The 20,706-nt window shown below is 36.1% G+C and overlaps 1 protein-coding gene across 2 annotated transcripts in view; it reads left to right on the top strand.

Annotated features, from left to right (window-relative positions):
* PRKN (parkin RBR E3 ubiquitin protein ligase) overlaps window positions 1-20,706 on the top strand; it is a 728,786-nt gene that overhangs the window by 255,571 nt on the left and 452,509 nt on the right. For both annotated transcript variants that reach the window (XM_057406909.1, XM_057406908.1), the window contains exon 4: window positions 20,411-20,529. In XM_057406909.1, coding sequence (XP_057262892.1) covers window positions 20,411-20,529 — 119 coding nt within the window. The remainder of the gene's footprint in view (window positions 1-20,410; window positions 20,530-20,706) is intronic.

Genomic DNA, 20,706 nt, shown 5'->3' with positions numbered 1-20,706 from the left:
CTTTATGGGCAGGTTGAAAAGAATGATAATGGCATTCTCTGATCTGACCTTCACTGAAATAGCACTTCCTAAACAATCTCCAGTGTCAATTCAAGGGTTAATTGGAAATCAGGAGGAGAATGTTTAGCCCAGCAATTAACTATTGCTAATTCTGTCGGGTTTTTTTTGTTTTTTTTTTTTCAGATAGTTAAACTAAGAAAAATATTCTGGCTATTCTGCTTCCAGTAGGGTTATGAAAATTTGTCATTACAAAGTCCTTGGAAGTTTGCTTTTATGCATATTGTATCTTCTGTTAGGGTTATTAACCCTTGACAACTCACTGCTGCAATACTTCCAAGTTCTATATATAAAAATTGATATCCCCTCTTCACCTTCCAGCAACAGCAAAAAGTGATTTTATAGGACATTAGCATAATGGAACAACAGTAAAATGATAAATTGAGCCCATTTCAGAAAACAGAACACACACTTGGTAATTTATTGCAGTCAGTGACATGCTGAAGACCTCATTTGTATCATAGGCTTTTAACACTGATGAGAATGGTGCCATTTCCCCACACCTTCCTGTCTGTGAAATTCATTTGAAAGGAGAAATGTTCTTTTCTAATAAAGCCAAAAGCACTTCTGGGAATGCTCATGTTTACATGACATAATTATCTCTCATGAACATTTCTAATTACTTTATTGTTTTTAAAGGCCCTTTTCATGTTAACTGAAGTAAGGAACATTTGCTAGCTCCTCTGTATCAAGGGATGGGGTGGGAACACTCTTGTGTCCTTGGAATATATTTTGATTTTTTATGGGTGACAGCATAGGTAGATTTTCTTCTGCAAATGCATTGCTCACGTCTGTATGACACCAGATGAAGGTGGCATTTGTAGGTGGAAAATATTCTGTGTTGGTTGAACAAAACTATACATGCTATGTTTTGCAAAATAATTGTTGGTATGAATTAATTACTGATGCCACTGGGGAAAAGAAAGGAAAGTACCGCTTAGGAAAGATCTCTTAGGTGTAAAAGCACAACAATAGAAGTATATGGTAATTCTTTTTCAACAGCAAGAGTCCAATTATGAGGCACAAGTAAGAAGAAAGCTTGATTAACGTTCATCAAAAAAACAGTAGTTGTTGCTACTATGCAGCTTAGTGCTTGCACTGTATGGTTTCTGTTATGGGCTGCTGGCACTTAAAATGACATGAGACATATTCTCTCAAGTCACATGCTTGAGATTCATTAATGTCATTGGGAGTTCTGTGCACACAGCAAGGACATTGGGAGAACAGATCTATTAGAAAAGCTTGATCTACAGAAAGTAATTACATGGAACAGATAGTTCAATAAATTCAGTTCACACGAGAAAATAAAACATAGTCATACAAAACATATCCTGCTCTCTTTTAAATGGGACTAAACTTTCATTTCTGTGGAAAAAAAAAAAAGAAGTGTGTTGTATTTGGCATGGGAAGACAAATTTTCTGGTTTGTTTTTTTGTTTGCTTTTTTGTTTTTTTGTTTGTTGGGGTTTTTATTATTTTTAAGAAAAGAACTGTTGTGATAGGAAAATGGAGAGTTAATTTAATTCAAAAGTTCTAATTCATATTCACAGAAAACCAGAATTGAAGTGAGTGCATGCTCTTCCATTGCTGTGCCAAAAGTCTTTAGAATTTTGCAATCAGCTTTGTTTCGGTCAAGGTTTCACATTTCACTGCTACCTGAGTAACTATTGTTAGAGATGCCAAGGTAGTGCCCTTTATGTCCATTCAGGATTCTCTTCAGAGACTGCCAGCAAGGGTTGCAGTTGTTTTGCTCATCTTTTGTGCCTCAGTTGTTTCTTGTTGTCCTTTTGTTTCCTTTTTTCTTTTAGAGAATAACATTGGAACCCAGGTTCTGTATCAGCTTTAGAAGGATTTCAAAAATCCCTCTGTGTAGGGTTTATTTCCCCTGCTCTGAGGTACACTGAACCTTATACTTAAAAGTCACTCTTCCTTACATGTTCTTCATGAGACAACACTGCCTACATTATGCCCAGCAACTAAGATTTTATCCAGTTGGAACAAAATGAAGATTTTGTTGAGCAAAACAACCGTTGTCCTTTCTAATTATTAAATATTTGCTACAAGGTTCTGGAATGTTGATACTCTGTGGATCTCTTGGCACTGGGCAGAAAGCTGAACTTTGGTAGGACTGCATTTGTGATCAAACTAGAAGGAAAATAAATGAAGAAATCTCTTCCTTGATCTGCTTTTCATTTATGAGACAGAATGGTACAGTGGCCTGCAAATGAAACTGTCTGGAATATTTCTGAGCTGAATTATATATGCTGTGACACCATTTTTTGTACAACTACTATGTTAGAATTATAGTTTCCTTAGTGAGGCATCCTGGGTCTGGAAGTCCCTATTTAATAGTTAACATTAAGATTCAAAACTAGCATTTTTGCATTCTAGTTCAAAACAAAACAAAATAAAACAGGAATCTTTTTATTCACCAGTACACCTGAAAATGTATCTTATCTGTACTGCTGGCATCTATGTTGGTATTCCATCTTAGGTTTTTGACCTTAAGAACGTGTCAGATTTTGATTTGGTAGTTGCATCCAACTGCTGCTGTAACTGGTATTTGCAGATGAATGCTTCAGATTTAGTATTGTCAGTCTATCTGCCTGAAATAATTTCTGCATTTCTGAAGTAGAATATCTGTAACTTACTTTCCACTTAAAATGCAAGCCCATCTTGTAATATATATTTTTTCTTTAATATGTATATATTTTCATGTTTTTTAACTACCCTCCTATCCAGCAAAACAAAGATTGAAAAATCAAGGGTGGCAGCTGCATCCTGGAGCAAAGTGTCCCAGAGGACTCTGAAAGCCAGCACATCTGCTGAGCATGGGCACTTGAAGTGGAGGGGAGGGGCAACACCAGGATATCATGCTCCCTGTTGAGCCCGTTCACCATATACTGTTCCGTTTCATGGGACACTGAAGAACTTGTCAAGGATTTAATGATGAACACTGGTGTCCTGGTTTCCAGTGCTGGCTGACATTATTTTATTGCATATTTGCTGTGAAGATGTAACAAAGTTCTAATAATGATCAAAAGTTCACTTGAGCAACGAATGTACTTGGCGCCCCCATCCCTCTTTTTGTTCACCACAATTTTCTCCTTAGCTTTGTCACACAAGAAATACTCAAGACATATGTGTCCTGGGTTCAGCAGTAGCAGTCATTCTTCTCCTTCTTAGTAGCTGGTGCAGTGCTGTGTTTTTGACTTTCAGCCTGGGAACAATGCTGATAACATCGATGTTTTTAGTTGTTGCTCAGTAATGTTTACGCTGACCAAGGACTTTCTGAGTCTCATGCTCTGCCAGGGAGGAGGGGAAGCCGGGAGGAAGCAGAGACAGGACACCTGACCCAAATTAACTAAAGGGGTTATTCCATACCACAGCACATCATGCCCAGTATATAAACTGGGGGCAATTACCTGGAAAGGTTAGATCACTGCTCTGGTTGGGCTGGGTATCGGTCGGTGGGTAGTGAGCGGTTGTATTGTCTTCCCTTGTTATTTCCCTATCATTATTATTATTGGTGGTAGCAGTAGTGGTTTGTGTTATACCTTAGTTACTGGACTGTTCTTATCTCAACTTGTGGGAGTTACATTCTTTTGATTCTCCTCCCCATCCCTCTGGGAGTGGGAGGAGGAAAAAGGGGGGGAAGTGAGCAAGCAGCTGTATGGTTCTGGGTTGCTGGCTGGGCTTAAACCACAACAATATGACTGGGTAAAAACCTCTAGCTGGTGACGATCAATAGTTTCTTATTTAAAGCTATACCACTTGGCAACTGAGTTTTTATCAATTGCAACTTTTCTCATCCTTCAGAAATTATTTTTGAATTAGCTGAATTAAAACATCAATAATGTTTTAAATACAGTCTTAACTGTAGATACGGCCAGCATGAATTGAGCCCTGAGACCTGGAACCTCAAAGCTTTGCTAGCCCTGTTAGTTCAGTTAGTTAGCATTGACTAACAGAATTCCCCATGTTCAGGTGAGCTGAGAAGCAGCAAGATTCATTGTGTTAAATGCACAGAAAATAGAATCATAGGAATCCTCACTAGCATGTTTACATGTACAGCCTGCTAAGCATCTACATCTGTTATTTGATAATGGAAATAAGTCAGTCTTTGAAACAGTGATGTAGACTAATCCTACCCTTGCAACTTTCACAATTCCCTCAACACATGTAAAAGTTCCCTGTAGTGATACCTACCATGTTGTGAACTGCCTTGCTTTGCCAAGATACATGATTCCACCTATGAAAGCCTTGAGCTTCAGCTCATAACCATTACACACTGGAATTTGAGGAGGCCCTTCAGGGGTTCTCCATCCAGGAAACCCATTGGCTTGATCATCTTCATAAACAACAAAACCCACACTTTGTTTTCCAGAAGGAATACAATGGCTAATCTGTCAGAAGGAATTAAGCTAATGTTACTTAGAATACCTCCAGATGAAGTTCCTAAGATTATAACTAAATATGTCACTATAACTCTTGGATTTCCCCTTTCTCCCTTAATGCAGACCCATAAGCAAAGCAGTAATATGTAGGTCCTGCGGGACTTCTTAATAAGATATATTATTGATATACCAGATTTTTTTTTTATGAATATCTTCCCTGATTCATCAGTTATTTCATATTTTTGATACTATATGTACAGTATCTTTAAATGTGATATTTGTATTAAATATTCATTACATTTTAGAGACTAAAGTGCATAGTAATTATTTTAAACTGAGTCCTACTATTGTCCTTCAACCTATCAGTTAGGAAGTCACCCTCTGCATGAACTGTTGAGACTCCATTCTTTGCCACACTACGTACAGAACAGAGCTTTAGCATCTGGTTGCTACTTTATACCCGATTAGTGTAACGCTGAGCCAGTGGCTGACAGCTTAACTCTCAGTTGTTCCTATAGTGGCTCCCCAATCAATTAATCCAATTGATTTTGGAGAATAGTTCTGTTGAAGTTAAATAGAAATGCTTAAAGACTATTTTGTATCTTCAACTTGAAAAGTACTTCATACCCCTTAATCTCTCCAGAACCCTGTACCCTTTCTCCAATCTCACATGAACTTTAGACAGCTTTTTAGCTTTTATTTTTTTTCTTTCTCATACAATTCTTTTGACAGTTTCACAAGTGTATGTGCTGGGGGAATCTCCTTTCTTGCGCTGAATTCCCAAGTCATGCTGTAAGTGAGAAGACATTTCTGAAACCTCTAAAGAGACAAGATTTCATCTAGATGCCTCCCCACTTCCTTCCTCAGTAACCATTGATTTCTGGTTGATTCTCATGTGCTATTCAATGAAGGATCCAAATAGTCTATGAAACTATGAAAAGATTTAGCTTGTATGTATCTGTGCAGGAGGTGATCAATCCCGTAGTTTTGTCATATTTATAGTATATTTTGAAGCCACTCAGTCAGAGAAAGAGATTTCATTACCTGGACACCAGGGGTCTACAGGAGAATAGGACAAATTCAAATTCTTGCTGAATGATAGATTGGGAGTTTGAGTTACTTTGAGATTTTCAGATCTCAAGGAGATCTCTAATCTGTCACTAAAATTTTTACAGCTAGCAAAAGTGCATTATGGATGCTAATTTTTAAAAGTGGAAAGGTGTTTATGAGAAGTAACTTGTGTTGAAGTTAATTTCCGTTGTCTTTATTACAGTATTTGTGTTGAAGCATATAATTGCTAACGTGAACTTTCTCTGGGGCCACTCCCAAATAATGTTCTTTAATTATGCTGGAATATTCTATGGTTTGATGCCAAGGTATAATCTCACCTTACCTTATTTCCCTTGTGGTAAAAAATTTGATTTCTATTGTGTGGAGGTAAGATGACAGCATTCAAACTCAAAGCTCCTTGGCAGTGCAGCTATCTACATAGTCCCTATATAGAGTGATATACTTGGCTTTTCACTATTTTGCTGTAAATAAAGAGTACCGTTATTCCTACTAAATGTATATACAGTTAGGAGTGAGATGAATGATTAAGATGAAAGCATTTCTTGTTCAAAGAGCTCATCAAAGGCAGGTAAATGTGTAATACTATTTATCATGTTGTCTCTGGTCAAACCCTCAGACTACTGTCATCTAGTATGCAACAGGCCATATGAAATGACAAACACTTTTTTGCATTTTTTAATCACTCTGTTGTAGCATCCTTATTGAAAATTGCCAATCTTTCTGTTCTCTGTCAGTTCTATCTTTCGTTGCTCATCTTTGATATAATGCAGCTGTTCAGCCTCATATGTCCTGTCAGGGAGAATATTCCTTTCCCTCATCATTCTTCCTTTATTGTGTGCCTTTTTTTCAGAGTTAAAACATAAGTGATAACTTCATTGTTAATTTCCTCTACTATTTTTATATTTCTTTGATTGAGTCTCTGGCTCTCATCTCCAACGCTCAGCTTCTCTGCTTATGCAAAATACTTTTTTGATGGTATGCCTGTCATCTTGTTCAAAATCAGCAAATGATAGTGCTGCTGCCTGATTCTTCTGTATTATGAAAGGAGCTGTTTTGAGTATCAGCTTCCTATGTTTATTGTACTGCTACTACTACTGTTCCCAGTTGTTTCATTGATCCATAACAATCTGTAAAATTTTCAGCCCTGTTTTTCCTGGCAGCATCTCTTCACATGTAAGACTTTAATATTTTCATTTTGCTCTGTTAATATAATAATTTAAAAAAGCTTTTCCTTGCCATTTTTTACCTACACAATGTTGTTTACTCACTAAGGTTTAGTTCTGTGTCTTTCTTTTCCCTTTCTCCTGCCGCTTCCATTTCCCTAGTGTTTCCTTGTTTTCATCTAAAAATAGCAGAAAATGAGTCAGAACAGAATATTCAGTTGAATTAATTTATTGCAGATATGAGAAGGAATCTACATAGCTAGTGAATATCAGTGTGTAACTGTCATGGAGTTGATCTGCCAGTGGTCTATACTAGCTGACTCCTAGGCAGAGCATCATTTATATTTTCTTACCTGTGTGCGGTCTGATGTGCAACTCTGGGCAAGACATGGCTTTCCAAGTCTTCCCAGAGGTAACAGTTATTCCAAAGTTTTTTCTCATTGCCTCTGAGAGTAGACATAGGGCAGTGGAATCATCAATTCATATAAATGTATAAAACTTAAAGTGTCAATTCCTGTATTTTCTAACTGTTTCTAAAGCATATTACATTTTGCTTTTACAATTACAGTGCTTTTGAACCTAAAAAGGTTCATGAGGAATGCTAAGTTGCTGCAAAATTACTAATGTTCTGTATGCTCAACCATCAGAATTGTCCATTACTACCATGTGATTTGGTATATGTTTCTTTACATCAGGTGGAATCTCTTTGAAAATGTCTTTGAGTATTAAAAAAGGTAATAAAATAATAGCATTTCTTTCTAAAAGTAAAACAAACAACAAAAAAGATAGCTGGAAAGATCTTACTCTTTTGAATGCACAAGGGATCAGAACTAATAAAAAGACTGAAAGCATTAGCAAAAGAACTGGAAATAAAGCACACTTTTATAAACAACACTGGTGCACAAGTTAAGTTATGATCATTTTGTAATCAATGAAGACCATACTTTAAAGATTATTACTTCGGAAAAACACTTTTAAGAAGATTAAGGTGCAGGGAAGGACACAATCAGTTTTTAAAGCTTAAGATGACAACTTGAAATTCAAAAACAAGCAAGGAGGTTCAGAGAAAGTACATGTAGATTTATAATCTAGTTTAAACTTACAAGACTTGTACAAAGGCCTGTTATCATTTAATCACTAAAGTATCTGCTACAACAGAGCTAAATATCTCAGTATTTGTGGATTCTTATAGAGAAAACCAAGACCATAAATGTATATCCTTTAAAAGAAAATTTTGCAAGTAATTTAGTAAAGACTCGTGGGTCAGGATTTTTTCATGAGCAGGAATGCCTCCAACAGGGGGCATGGTCTGGGTAGCACAGAATGAGGACTGTCCTGTGTATTTCCCATTGCAGCCTGGAGGTCAAAATAGGCTGGACCACTGCATCTGTAACTGCAGATCCACACTACAGTCTTTCTGAGGGCACACAGCAGCCCAATGAAATATACTATCAGATTACTTCCGTTGCTTTCTCATGTGAAAAATGGCAGTGGCTATACCAGCTCAGATCAAAGATTCATTTAGCGTAGTATCCTCTTTGCAGTCCATGGCTTCTCTCAGTACCTTGTATAAATCAGTCTTGTAATGATATTTTCCAGGCTGCTGTCCTACTCCTGGTCACTTTCTCTATGCATCTTATGATTTGGTAGACCTCTGTGATACTCTCTTTAAACTGTTGATTTTAATTTTTTTTAGTCTATTGAAGTGTTTCTGGTTGATTATCCATTCTCTCTTTTTTGTATGTTTTCAGTTCTACCATATTCTGCTCTGAGATGGAAAGGGTAGAATTGCACATGCTATTGAAAATGAAGCACACCATGGATTTTTACAGCATTTGTGCAGCACAGTTTTCTATGGGTTTTTTTTTTGTTCTATTCATCTCTTAGTAATTCCTAGCATTCGATTTACTTTTTTGATTGCTACTGAGCATTGAGTTGACATTTTCATAGAACTATTATAACCCCAAGATCTTGTTTCTGTGTGGTAATAACTAGTCAAGACCATCACTGTTTGTGTAAAATTATTTTTCCCATGTACATTACCTTACTTTTATTACAATGAATTTCATTTCTCATTTTATTATTAGTCACTCAGCATCCTGCAGTCTTCAGTGTTTTTTCCAGTTGGCCTTCATTTTTACTTCCCTAAATAAAATCATATCACCAGCCAACTTTGTTATTTCACTGTTCATTTCTCTTTTTCTGATGGTGAATACTGAAGTCCTAGCACAATTTCCTTTTGGGACTGCACTGAGAAAACTGATCGTTTATTTGTGACCTTTGTTTCCTGTGTTTTAACCAGTTACTTGTACACAAGGGAAGTTTTCTTTTTATTCAGTAACAATGTAATTTCTATTAAGAAACTGCTGGAGAAGCTTTTTTAATGTTTTAGTACATGGAATAATTATATTATCTTCCATAAACCTTGCCACCTCAGTACTTATTCCTTGGGTGCTCTAAAAAATGAACTTTTCCAGAATGTTTTGTAATAGGGTAACAAAGCTAACAGCAATACTGTTGTTGCTGCTTGTTACCAGCCTTTTATTGTTACTGGTAATTACTGGTAATATGTTAGCTTACCTCTATCTGGATGGCAGTATTTGAGTAGAACTGGTATATTTGGACACTAGAAGTAAATAGAGAGCTAATACAAAGAATAAGCTCAGTAGGAAGAGCTGTTATTTTGAGTGAGGGTATGCTGTTATTTGAACTTTCAGTCAAAAGAAACATATCTAATTAGATACTGTGATTGCACACTAACACTAGGAAAGCAATTTCAATCTAACCAAGAAAGTAAATTTTAATTTTACATTCTGTATTGTGAAAAAGGTGGCTGCCTAAATTGTGCATGATCCCCTATATAGATGAACCTTTGTGAAATGTCATATATTTGAAACTATAAATAAAGTGATACGATTTCATCTTCAATTTGCAAATGAAGGCATTCGTTCTATAAACTTTAACATAATTTCTTTTAATTCTTTTCCTAAGTTCAGTGGTTCATTCTCCATTAAGGAGCTGATGATTTCACGATATTTTACCCTTTCCGTGATCTGTCACTACTTCATTTCTTGTTGTACACAACACAGATATTATGTGGTATATCACATGCTTGGTGTGAAGGCACCAAAGGCTCTGCAACTTCTTCAACTTCACTCTCGCTTTTGAAGTTGTCACTGGTTGTGTCAAAGGCAAGCTGTGAAATGGGCAGTTGTGTAACCTTGGATCAGACTTCTGTGAGAAGAGCGGTATGAGAAAGAGCTGCAGGAAGCCTTGACAGAGGTCACCATCTCACCCATCCTTGATGGGTCCATTGACCTGGGAGCTGCTTTTAAGCTCAAGTCCTTACCTTTGTTCTGTCCCTGGGCCATGTTTTTGGGTATGCTGTGTCTGGTTGTATATCTTCTTGAACCTGACCTTGACTTGCTGACTTGATTTCCTGGCCTGACCTGGGACCAGCCTCATCCTTATGGACTTGATATGGACTGGTCTGTGGGTTACCATTGCTATACCTACTCTGCTCACCTTGCTCAGGTGTGGTGGGTCTGAGCCCCTGTTGGCCAGACCATGGCTGCTGTTTCCTGTAACATCCCCATTGACTTCTTGCTTTCCTGTCCTTCCCTTGCTGTGCTGTGGCATGGTACCAGAGTGCTCAACGTTTCTAGGTGTTGAGCTGTCCAGTCATGGCTATTTCCCAAGGCATGCTGCTATTCATACAGAAATCTCAAACAAATGTGCACCTTCTCAAATTCCACTACGTCAAGTAGATCAGAGCCATGCTGGAGCTGATCAGTACAACTGGCTTTTAATTTGTAAACATTTCTTAGATCATTTGCTGAAATTGTGCTCAACTGTATCTGCTGCTCTTCTGGAAGCCTGTGCTGCAGGATCTTTGCCACCCAAGCTTGGTTTTCGGGAGCAGCTTTTCTTCCCCTTATGTGTTTAGGCTTAAACACAAAAGTCCCTGCCTTCAGCTACAAATAAGCCAGTTCCAGCCAGTTATCACTGCAGGTCACATTCAGTTCCTTTAATGGGGTAAAAAGCAGCCCATGGTGGGGTTTTGCTGGGGATGTTGTGTTTAGTGCCTAGTGGTTTCCCTGTGCACACGGAGTACATATTCAGGGAGACCTTTTGCTGTCCTTAACCTTGAACACTTTGATGCTGTACAACGTATCACTGTCTCCCATGTATCACTTGCTAAGCTTTCAGCAGTCTCATTAAATTGTCTTTTTTAATTTTTTTTTTTTTTTCTCTGTGTTTTGCTGTCTGGCAGAATCATCACCATTGTTTTTAGCTCTTTTTTGCTGACTTCACTCCTTATTGTTAATATGAACTGTGCTAGCTTTAGTGTTTATGTTTTCTCCTTTGTCTGAAAATCAGAGAGCAAACCAAAGGAGAGAAGAGTATATTGTGAGAATTCAGAGAACGGTGAAGTTTATGTAGAGGTCAAGAGAAGGAACATGAAGGGGGAAAGGTAATTACAGCAGTTAGCTGGGTAGCAAGATAATGAAGGGAGAATTTGGGTGAAATAAAGCATGTGAACATAAGTGATACTAGAGCTCAGAAAAAGGAAACAGAAGATTCTTCATGATAAAGCTTGAAAGAGAAAGCCTAATAAACATTGTCCCTACTCCATTCCAAATTCCAGACATTTAAAATAGATCAAATGGAATTTTTTTCACATTTTTAAAATTTTTAATTAATAGAAGCCTCCTGGCTTTTTTGCACAGAAACGTTTTTCACTGAGAAGGAAGGAGTTAAAAAGATAAGTGTGCCGTCTGTCATCTTTGTCGAGTACTTCGATATTCTACCTCTTACAGAGGTATTACAGTAAAAGGACAACTCATAATATCCTCTCTTACTTTCATTTGTAGTCCTTGTTATAGTGGCAAGTCAATTTCTTTTTCTAAACAGCAGAGTCTTCCATATACTTTAGTTACCTGAGATCCATAGACACTTTACAAATCGTATTTGAGTATCAATAAAAAGGTTAATTTTTTTTTTAAGGTTTAGTCTATTTAATATTGTTATCCATAGTGCAAAATATTGCAGCTGTTTGTCACGAGATCTTGTGCACAGCATCACCAAGTGGGATTCATCTGACCTTATTTTAGAGGCTTGCAATATAGATGTCTCTACCAAAGCTAGTATTCCTAAATCCCCAAAACAGAGAGAAACAGACCCTTTTAGGCACAATTTGTCTGACATATTTGTATCTTTTTGTATCTACTTTAGGATGAATTGAATCAAACCATAAAATTTCCCATTTTTCTTACTAGACTATAACACAACCTGTTTAGATGAGTCTACCTGTCAAATAAATGTCATTCTCATGATCTAAATTAGATAGGCATAATAAAGAATAAGTGCCATCATGAACAGGTAGAAAAGTTTTATAAATGTGTGCATCTGCATATATGTGTCTGGGGAGGAAAGCAATGTGCTTTGTGAAATCTTTGCGCAGTTAAAAAAGGAAAGCTAAAGACAGAGCATACCAGTTTTATTTTTGGAAAATGAATGGGATCTTTTAAGTCACATCTCTTTTTTTAGGCACAGAAGTGCAACCTCTACACTTCGAAAAAAAAGAAAATTTAGCTTTATATGGAATTTTTTCACTACTTCGAGACTCCCGGGCTTATATTGAAGATGTTTTCCCTCCTACTGTGTTGAATCAAGCAAAGTCCTTAAAGTGAAGATAGTTAGAAAAATACTTTTTTCTTCACTTCTATGTATTTTTCATTATGTGGATGCAAATTGCTAAAATGGTCTGAGAGGTCTCTGACAGTCAGTCTGCATTTTACAAATCACAACTAGTCTAAGAGTAAATATAATGGAATTCGAAACAATGTTAGCTTTATGTAATTTTCAATCTGTTAAAAGATTCCTGTAGCTGTGTCCGCTTTTAAATAGCTGAGTTAAAGGAAAGACTCTGTAACCATTATCATCTATATGAAAATGTAGTTCAAATGAAAACAGTGGGTTAGCTCCTAATATCCCTATTCAGATTTCATTCACTTAAACAGTTGTGTGGATGATAATGGGTGTTTTGACTGAAGAGAGATTTCAGGATCAGGTCTATAGTCATTATGACTAATGTTTTCTGATTAACTAGTCATGCATATCAAAATAATTGGTCTGTGCTATCACTAACATGTATAAAGCTCCCACAGCATGTTCATCATTAACAATACCGAAAAAAAGGGAGGTAATTCAGGTCCCAAGGAGCTTAAAAATCTAAATGGGGAGACAGTACAAAACACTGGGATAGACATCAGAAAAGCTACTTTCTCTTTTTATATAAAACGCTAAAGGAAGAGAACAGTTAGTTTTTGTGATGGGATATTTGTGTAGAAATTAGCTTTGACGAGGTAGAAAAAAGAGAGGGTGTCTCACTGGGATGAGAAGACAGGTCCCAGCAGAGAGCAGCCTTTTGCATTCATATCCTTTTGTTTCTTTTCTTTCCTTTCCTTTTTTTTTTTTTTTTGCTACTGAAAGCAACATAATTAAATAAAAACTTGATAGAGAAAACTACCAGGCATTTTCTTAAAACTAGCCTGTAATAAATGGCTTTATCTGATGATAATTAAAAGTGAAAACTGCGAAATAGGGATTATTTCCTGAATTCTTATTAAACTTTTTAAAGTGATATACCAACAGATTGTGTGCCTCATGTATTTACAATATACATATATGTGTATAATTGACATATGTACAAGTATGTGTATGTTCATACATATTAGTGATACATATTAGCCTGGTCTTTGTTAAATTTACTGTGTTTAAAAATTAGTGGACATGTTGGAGGTATAAAACGATGAATAATTTTTTTTTTTTAAGTGGACAACAGATTTTGTCTATCAAGCAGTCCCACTCCTGCTTTTAAACTAGGAAAATTCTACCTCAAACTTCTGATATTAAGTTTTGGGTAATTTATTTGATGTATCTCTAAAACTAAACAGGAGGAAGCAGTTGGTCTGTTCTCACACAACCTGCAGCACGGCTTTTTCAAACTTTCCTCATTTCTTTTCTATGGATAATTTGAAGGTCTACATCAACAAATAGCTAATACAGAAAATACACTGAAGAGAAAAGCAGAACCTGAACTAACAGCAAAAACATTAAGAGAGATTTTAATGGAGACCAATGAGAATATGTAAAATCTGCAATATGTGTGTCTTGGATCATTAAACTGTAAGCTTTCAACATACAGCATCAGATTGAATAACACCCTCATTTTTTTCCTTAGAGATTTTATAACTATCCATGTTAGTATTTTTCCCCTTGAATTTTTGGCTTAGTGACTTGTGGCTCCATCTCCACAACCACTTCTCTCTGCCATTTTACTTTTATCCTTCTACAAACTTTTTCACAGCTCTTTCTCATGAATTGATCATTTCCTTAGGAGGCTAAGCCAAGGTTATAATGGTGGGCCATGTACCTTTGACACACTTGAACACAGATAACTAAGCCTGAAGTGGAAATGTCAGGGAAAAATCCTTACAAAGGAGCTTGTAGAGAGGTGGGTACAATCCTTAGGATATTTTTGTTTCTCCTGATACTTTCTCTTACACCAACAGTTTTCTCTTGATTTTTCTGTCATTTTCTTACTCTAGTATTTCTCTCAGACATACTTTAGATATTTCCAAGTGGGAAAACATAAAGTTTCTCCAACTGTTGCAAGCTTCACTCAAATGAGAACATTGGTAGAAAAAAGTGGCAGTTAGCACCATGACACAATTTTAATTACATTATATTCATAATGAGTATGTCTGGGAATTATTTCTTATTTAGCACAAAATTAAAGAATCACTGTTGTTTTTCTTGACCTGTCATCCATTCTTGACTGACAGAGATGCTGTCTCTTGGCACTGAGGGATATTAAATTTATCCTTAACCCCTCTGGTGACTTTCTTTGAGTAATTCAATTTACATAGGGCTTAAACTCAGGTTTTTAAAGACATTATTTCTTAATGTATTGAAAATGAGATGTGATGAATTTAGTTTAAAATGTTACTTTATCTCTTCTGTCATGTTACTTAGTGGTTAATATAGATACTAAATATTAAAATAATAGTTTATTTCTAACACTGTAGCTCGACCTGAGGCTATAGCTTATTACCAGAGCTATCTTTGTAGGTTAGCCTATGCATACTTCTGCTTTGAGTTTTGGAAAGTCTTGGAGCCTTCAGTAGCTTTTCTTGGTCAATTAGTTTCTGCTTTATGTTTTACTGCATTTTTTTTGGTAAGGAAATTTTGTTACGAAAATATCAGCACTACACGTTTCTTGTAGTTTAAAAACAGATGCAGAAGCAAAACAAGAAAAAAACTTTGAACAACTCAGACTTATTTTCTGTTTGCTCCCACATGGATGATTCTAAATTTGCTACTATGATGTGAGACATTAGTATGACTTGTATTCTTTAAAAGTAAATGGCCTCCTTATTAAATGGAATAACAAAACTATTGAAATAACTTCTAGAACTCGCAGGGAATAAATAATAGGAAGAACAGAGCTGGGTATTTGGGTATATTTTTAAAAAGTAAAAGGAAATTTTACTTTTATTTTTGAAAGCAAAGGAAAAGTCTAGGAATTTTCAACCTAAAAGCTTAACTGAAGTTCCCAGTAATGCTTGGAGGAAAAATCTAACACTTGCAAGTATCTGAAAGAATCCAAGAATAAGAGTAACAACTAGCAATTTGTCGAAAAACAGATAATATTGAACTGTGGAGAGAAGAAAGCAATAGATACCATATATTCGTCTTTATAAGATTTTTCATAATTTAGCATGATACTGTCATTAGCAAAATGGGAGTCCAGACATAAAAATACACTAGGGCTGCTGTGGACTTGGTCTACTAACCTGTATCTGGGGAAGTTATTAGCAGTTCATCATCAAAAAGGAGGGATGGAATTGACACAATACTTACTAAAGCTGTAGACATCACCAAGCTAGGAGGGACTGCAGATAAATGGGAGGACAGCCTGGGATTGTAAAATGATCGCAACAAGTTGGAAACATAGTCTAGAAAAAAGCATCATTTTGCCCAGAAGAGGCCAGCATAAGGTATTGCACTTGGCTGGCAGTATTTAGCAACACAAATACAGAATGGACTACAAGTAAAGTAGACAGGGGTTTGGAGGTTAATTTTAGATCATAGACTGAACAGTAACCAGGAACAGTTACGCCCATAATGTTAAGCAAAATAATATACAGAAACAGATAAACAGAAGTATAACCTTCAAGATCTTAAAAAAAAAAATAAAAAAATTGAGACCAAGAACCCTATTATGCTCAGCATGGCAAAGTCTTCAGCTGGAAAATTATGACAAGCTTAGGGAGCTGCACCTAGAACAATTTAAAGAAAAATCTAAGTGGAATATTTTGAGCTCTAGGGAGTATTACATGTAAGAATGGAATGACTGTATTAGGGTTGACTAATCTATGCAAAAATGTATCTAATATATAAAAATATATCTACCCAATACAAAAGCCTGTTCTAAAGAGAAAGAAAATTAATTGGCTTCCATATATATGGTGGAAAATAGAGAATGCAATTGTTAAATTTCAGCACAGAAAATTAGAAATGAAAGTACCTTCTTATAGACAAAGATATTAAAATACTAACACAGATGACCTGAGGAAGGAGGTTGTGAATTCTCTATGACTGTAGGTAGGCGAGGCATTTCTCTTCAGACAGGAGTCATTCACTTGCTTTCCCTGAAAGATTCAGTCCCATAAGTGTTGTCACCAAATGCAAAGAGTAGTTAAGGTAGTCCAGTATTGCCAGGTTGTTGTGCATTAAATGCGTTTTGCTATATTGAAACAAGTTAAGAGAGGAAGTCAACAATGCAGACTGAAATTATTTATTTGGCTGCTAATTCATCAAGTGTCAGTGAAATGAAAGAGATTTTATTTCTGTGTTTCCAAGTCAGATTTATCTGAAGCTTGACTTATGGGAGATGGCTTCTTAAAAAGCTGATGATCATATGTTGAAAATGCTTTTGGACCTGTGAGAAACTCAGGTTTGTAAGGTCAAATTTCTCATGGCATCTTTTTTACTTTTTGCAAAAAAAGACTAGTAGTTATAATCTATTTATTTATGGTGTTAATGCTCATGTTAAGTATCAGAATCAGCATTTATAAAGGGAATTCTGTTTTTTTCAACTTGTAATTTGCTTTGCCTGCACATTCTTGCCCAGTGCAAATATTATAAAATATTAAAGGAAAGCTTCATGAAATGTTATAGACCATGACTGAGTGAGGAAAGACAAGGTTCTAAGGATGGTTATGTAGTAATTTCAGTGATTCCTGGAACGGTTCCGTAACATTTCTTGTTGATATTGCTATGTCAGACCTGATGCATAAAGCAGATTTCTCTGTTCCTGTTTCTTTCAGTTCCTCTCTGAAAAAGAAATTCAAGGGGATGATGTCGCAGCCAAGGGCCATGCTAAAATATGCAGTAACATTAACAAGTTAGTAGAGAGTTTAATGCTGGCCATCAGTATAGTACTGTATGCTGACTTTCAGCATTTGCATTTTTAATTCAGTATTCACTACTCCTGGTGATGCTGCTCAGTATATACACCTAATGATGTAACTGCACTTTGTGAGAATGAAATCGGCATATCTGCATAAAATGGTGAATGATTTGTTGAAAATCTCCATTTACACCTTCCTGCTAAAGTTTGGGGCACTTTTTATATTCATGAAAATTGACAAAAAAAAAAAAAAAAAAAGAAGTGCTAGGAAAAATGAGTATTGAGCTAACATAGTCTGTTTTTGCATGGTGTAACTATCAAGTTAATGCATATGATTTATCCTCTATAGTAAATCAGCAATATGACTCATTTTAGGCATCTCCTATGACTGCTGTTTTTTACTGCAGTATTCAGTCATACTGATTTATGCTACACTATCCTATGAATATTTTGCAGAGTATTATCAATAATATAATTCTATCTCTTGGTCCAGATAGAATGAATTTAGAGCACAAAGCAGTCAGAAAGCATGATTCCTTCCTCAAGTAGTTTACTGCTTGAAATAAACTTGGTATAAAATGTGAGACGGGGTGCGAGACATCAGTGATTGGGGGCCTGGATCTGGAAAAGTGTCAGCTCAACTAACAAAATATTTTATTCTGTAAGGGCTTATGTACTCGATAGCATGGTTCTGTTTGACTGGAAGGGTCATTAGGGTCATGGCAGGTGAGCAGGGCCAAATTAGAACAGTGAGTGTTGGCAGACAGATCTACTCAGGTTAATACAAGCAGACATGAGTCTCATTAGACTGCCTGCATAAGAAATTGCAGCAATGGGAGAGGACTGGTGATACCAAAATAGGTAAAGGGCTCTGGTCTCACTTACTGCACTTGAGACCGAGTCAGGAATAATTGGCTGAAATAATCTTGTTTATTGTAGGTCTTTACTAGAAGTAGCATTCTTGCTTAAGGGGGGCTATAGGGATACTGGGGATGGACTATTCATTAGGGACTGTAGTGAGAGGACAAGGGGTAACGGGTTAAAACTTAAACAGGAGAAGTTTGGATATAAGGAAGAAATTCTTTACTGTAAGGGTGGTGAGGCACTGGAATGGGTTGCCCAGGGAGGTTGTGAATGCTCCATCCCTGGCGGTGTTGGACCAGGTTGGACGAAGCCTTGGGTGGCATGGTTTAGTGTGAGGTGTTCCTGCCCATAGCAGGGGGGGTTGGAACTAGATGATCTTAAGGTCCTTTCCAACCCTAACTATTCTATGATTCTATGATTCTATGATTCTATGTAGCATTTCCTTTGAACTGTGCTATAGGTACTACCCTTTTGTTTTATTGACTGACCTGCTTATCCTGTATATAAGAACCACCAAAGATAAAATTCAATCATTTGCAAGTGTACTCGTCCTCATTTGCACTACTGTAGCTTACATTTTTGTTCTGCATTCTAGCTAAATAGAGTCTAATCCAGATGTGCAATAAATCCTTTTTTAGGAGCCTCAGGCAAAATATGAATGACTAGAGATCCAAATGTCATCTTTTGTTTGTATTCACCTCTCAACATTGTACCATATATTAAATACTTTAGCATAACTATTTTAATCTCAGAACTGTGGTTTTGACTGCTTTGAGAAGTGTGCTTTCAACCTTTTGAATTGTACTTAGATGAAAAATTTATGTATGTGAATGTATAGACGTATTTTAATTTTCCACAAAACCTGAATTCAGTTTAAATTCTGTTTTGTTTTATGTTCTACTCTGATCATTAATAATCCCCGGGGAGGCCTAGTGAAAACACTTGATAGATCAGTTAACTAACTTAATACTGGATACATCACTGATGTACTCCAATGTAATTTATGTTTCCAAATACTTGAAAAAGTGTTACAAGATTTATTCTTTCAGCAGTGTGCATCTTCTTTGAAGTCACTTACATACTTTTTCTTAGAAAAAAAAGTTTTTTGGATGAGGTGGTTCTCTGAAGTTGAGTTTTGGAAACTAGTTGCACATTTGTTGTGGCACACCTCTGAAGAGGTGTAACATGAAATTGATAGGTATTTTCTGTGGTAAAACACAGGGTCGGACCCTTATCATGTGAAGAAAATGTAAAAATAAAGCAAGTCCGTCATGCTTTAAACTAGTATTCTACATCTACTGTGGTAACATGTTGGGATTCAAATATATGCTAAAAGTATATCGCTGATAAATATAGGGAGAAGTAGGAGAATGGGGAAGAAAGTGAAAAACCTTTGATCTCTAACGGGATGCTGTTGATTATGAAGTTCACCAATCTTCATGTGTCAAATCTCCACAACCATTTCTTTTGATAAGGGGAAAAAAATTGTTAAAAAAATTATTCTGGTCTCAGGTCAAGTTCAGGTAGTAAACTTGAATCTCTGAATTTGGAGATGTGTAGTCTAGATTAAAACCATGCAGTGAATCTTCTGTTGTTTTCTAAGCAATAGCACTAGCCATTCTAAAAAGTGATCTACTCAAAACAGTGATCAGGATTGCATGTGAAATTAAATTCATTAGCATTGCCCCAGGCTTACACAATTCTCTGCATATCATCTTCTGTTCCATAGTTTCACAGAACAGAATGTGTTTCATTTATTTTTCCTTGAGAATTTACTTGGCCTAATATCTTGGCAGCAGTCTACAAACTTTGCTATGTTATACGGCTGCCAGGAAGAATAAAGAAATGGTTTTCAGTCTTCCATTAATAAAACTAAAATTCCTGAATTAAATATTTGTTTTCTTGCTGTGATACCAGTCAAACCAATCTCAATCTCTTAAACTTTGTCCAAGGAAATTTTCATGCAATTTGAACTCAGTAAAACTTGCAGCTAGACAAATTTAGACTAGAAGGAAGATGCAAATTATGGAGAGCTGAGATAATTAATATCATACATGACTTGCCAAAGATTACAGTTGGTGCTCATCAGTGATAAGCTCAAACTCAATACAGGATGCATTTTCTAGGAGTAACGTTGTAGTTCACCCATAACTACTGATCCAGAAGCAGGAGTTACTGAAAGTGTTAGGAACTAGACCAGGTAAGATAAGTTGATCACAAAGCTATTTTCAGGCCTGAAAATTAGTCAACTTTTTCTAATTTTACTTATCACTTGCGAATCAAATAGAAACCTCTCAGAACAGCTTTTTGCTGATTTTCAGTATATATCAAAATCTTAGTTCATTTTTTTTTTTTTTTTTTTTTTTTTCCTCCGGACAGGTGTGTCTAATTACAACAGCTTCTATGTTTTTTGCAAAAGTATCTGCCAATCTGTGAAACCTGGGAAACTCAGGGTCCGCTGCAGTGAGTGTAAACAAGGAACACTGACGTTGACAAGGGTAAGATTTTGTGTGTGTTTGTTTCAAGGTTTTGGAGTATATGGAAATGATATATCTAATGTTACCTATTTACCTACATGTATATATACATTTCTACTTTTTCTTTTTCTTGCTGATCATAACTCAGAAGAGTAATTCAAAGGATTCTGAAAATTTCACTCGCTTATCTCCATTATT

The sequence above is a fragment of the Pezoporus wallicus genome, unplaced genomic scaffold (assembly GCF_028554395.1).
Source record: "Pezoporus wallicus isolate ANWC-B61680 ecotype Strahan unplaced genomic scaffold, APGP_CSIRO_Pwel_v1 scaffold_6362, whole genome shotgun sequence".
Classification (NCBI taxonomy): Eukaryota; Metazoa; Chordata; class Aves; order Psittaciformes; family Psittacidae; genus Pezoporus; species Pezoporus wallicus.
Note: the sequence above shows the minus strand (reverse complement) of the source record. Positions and strands in the feature narration are given on the sequence as shown.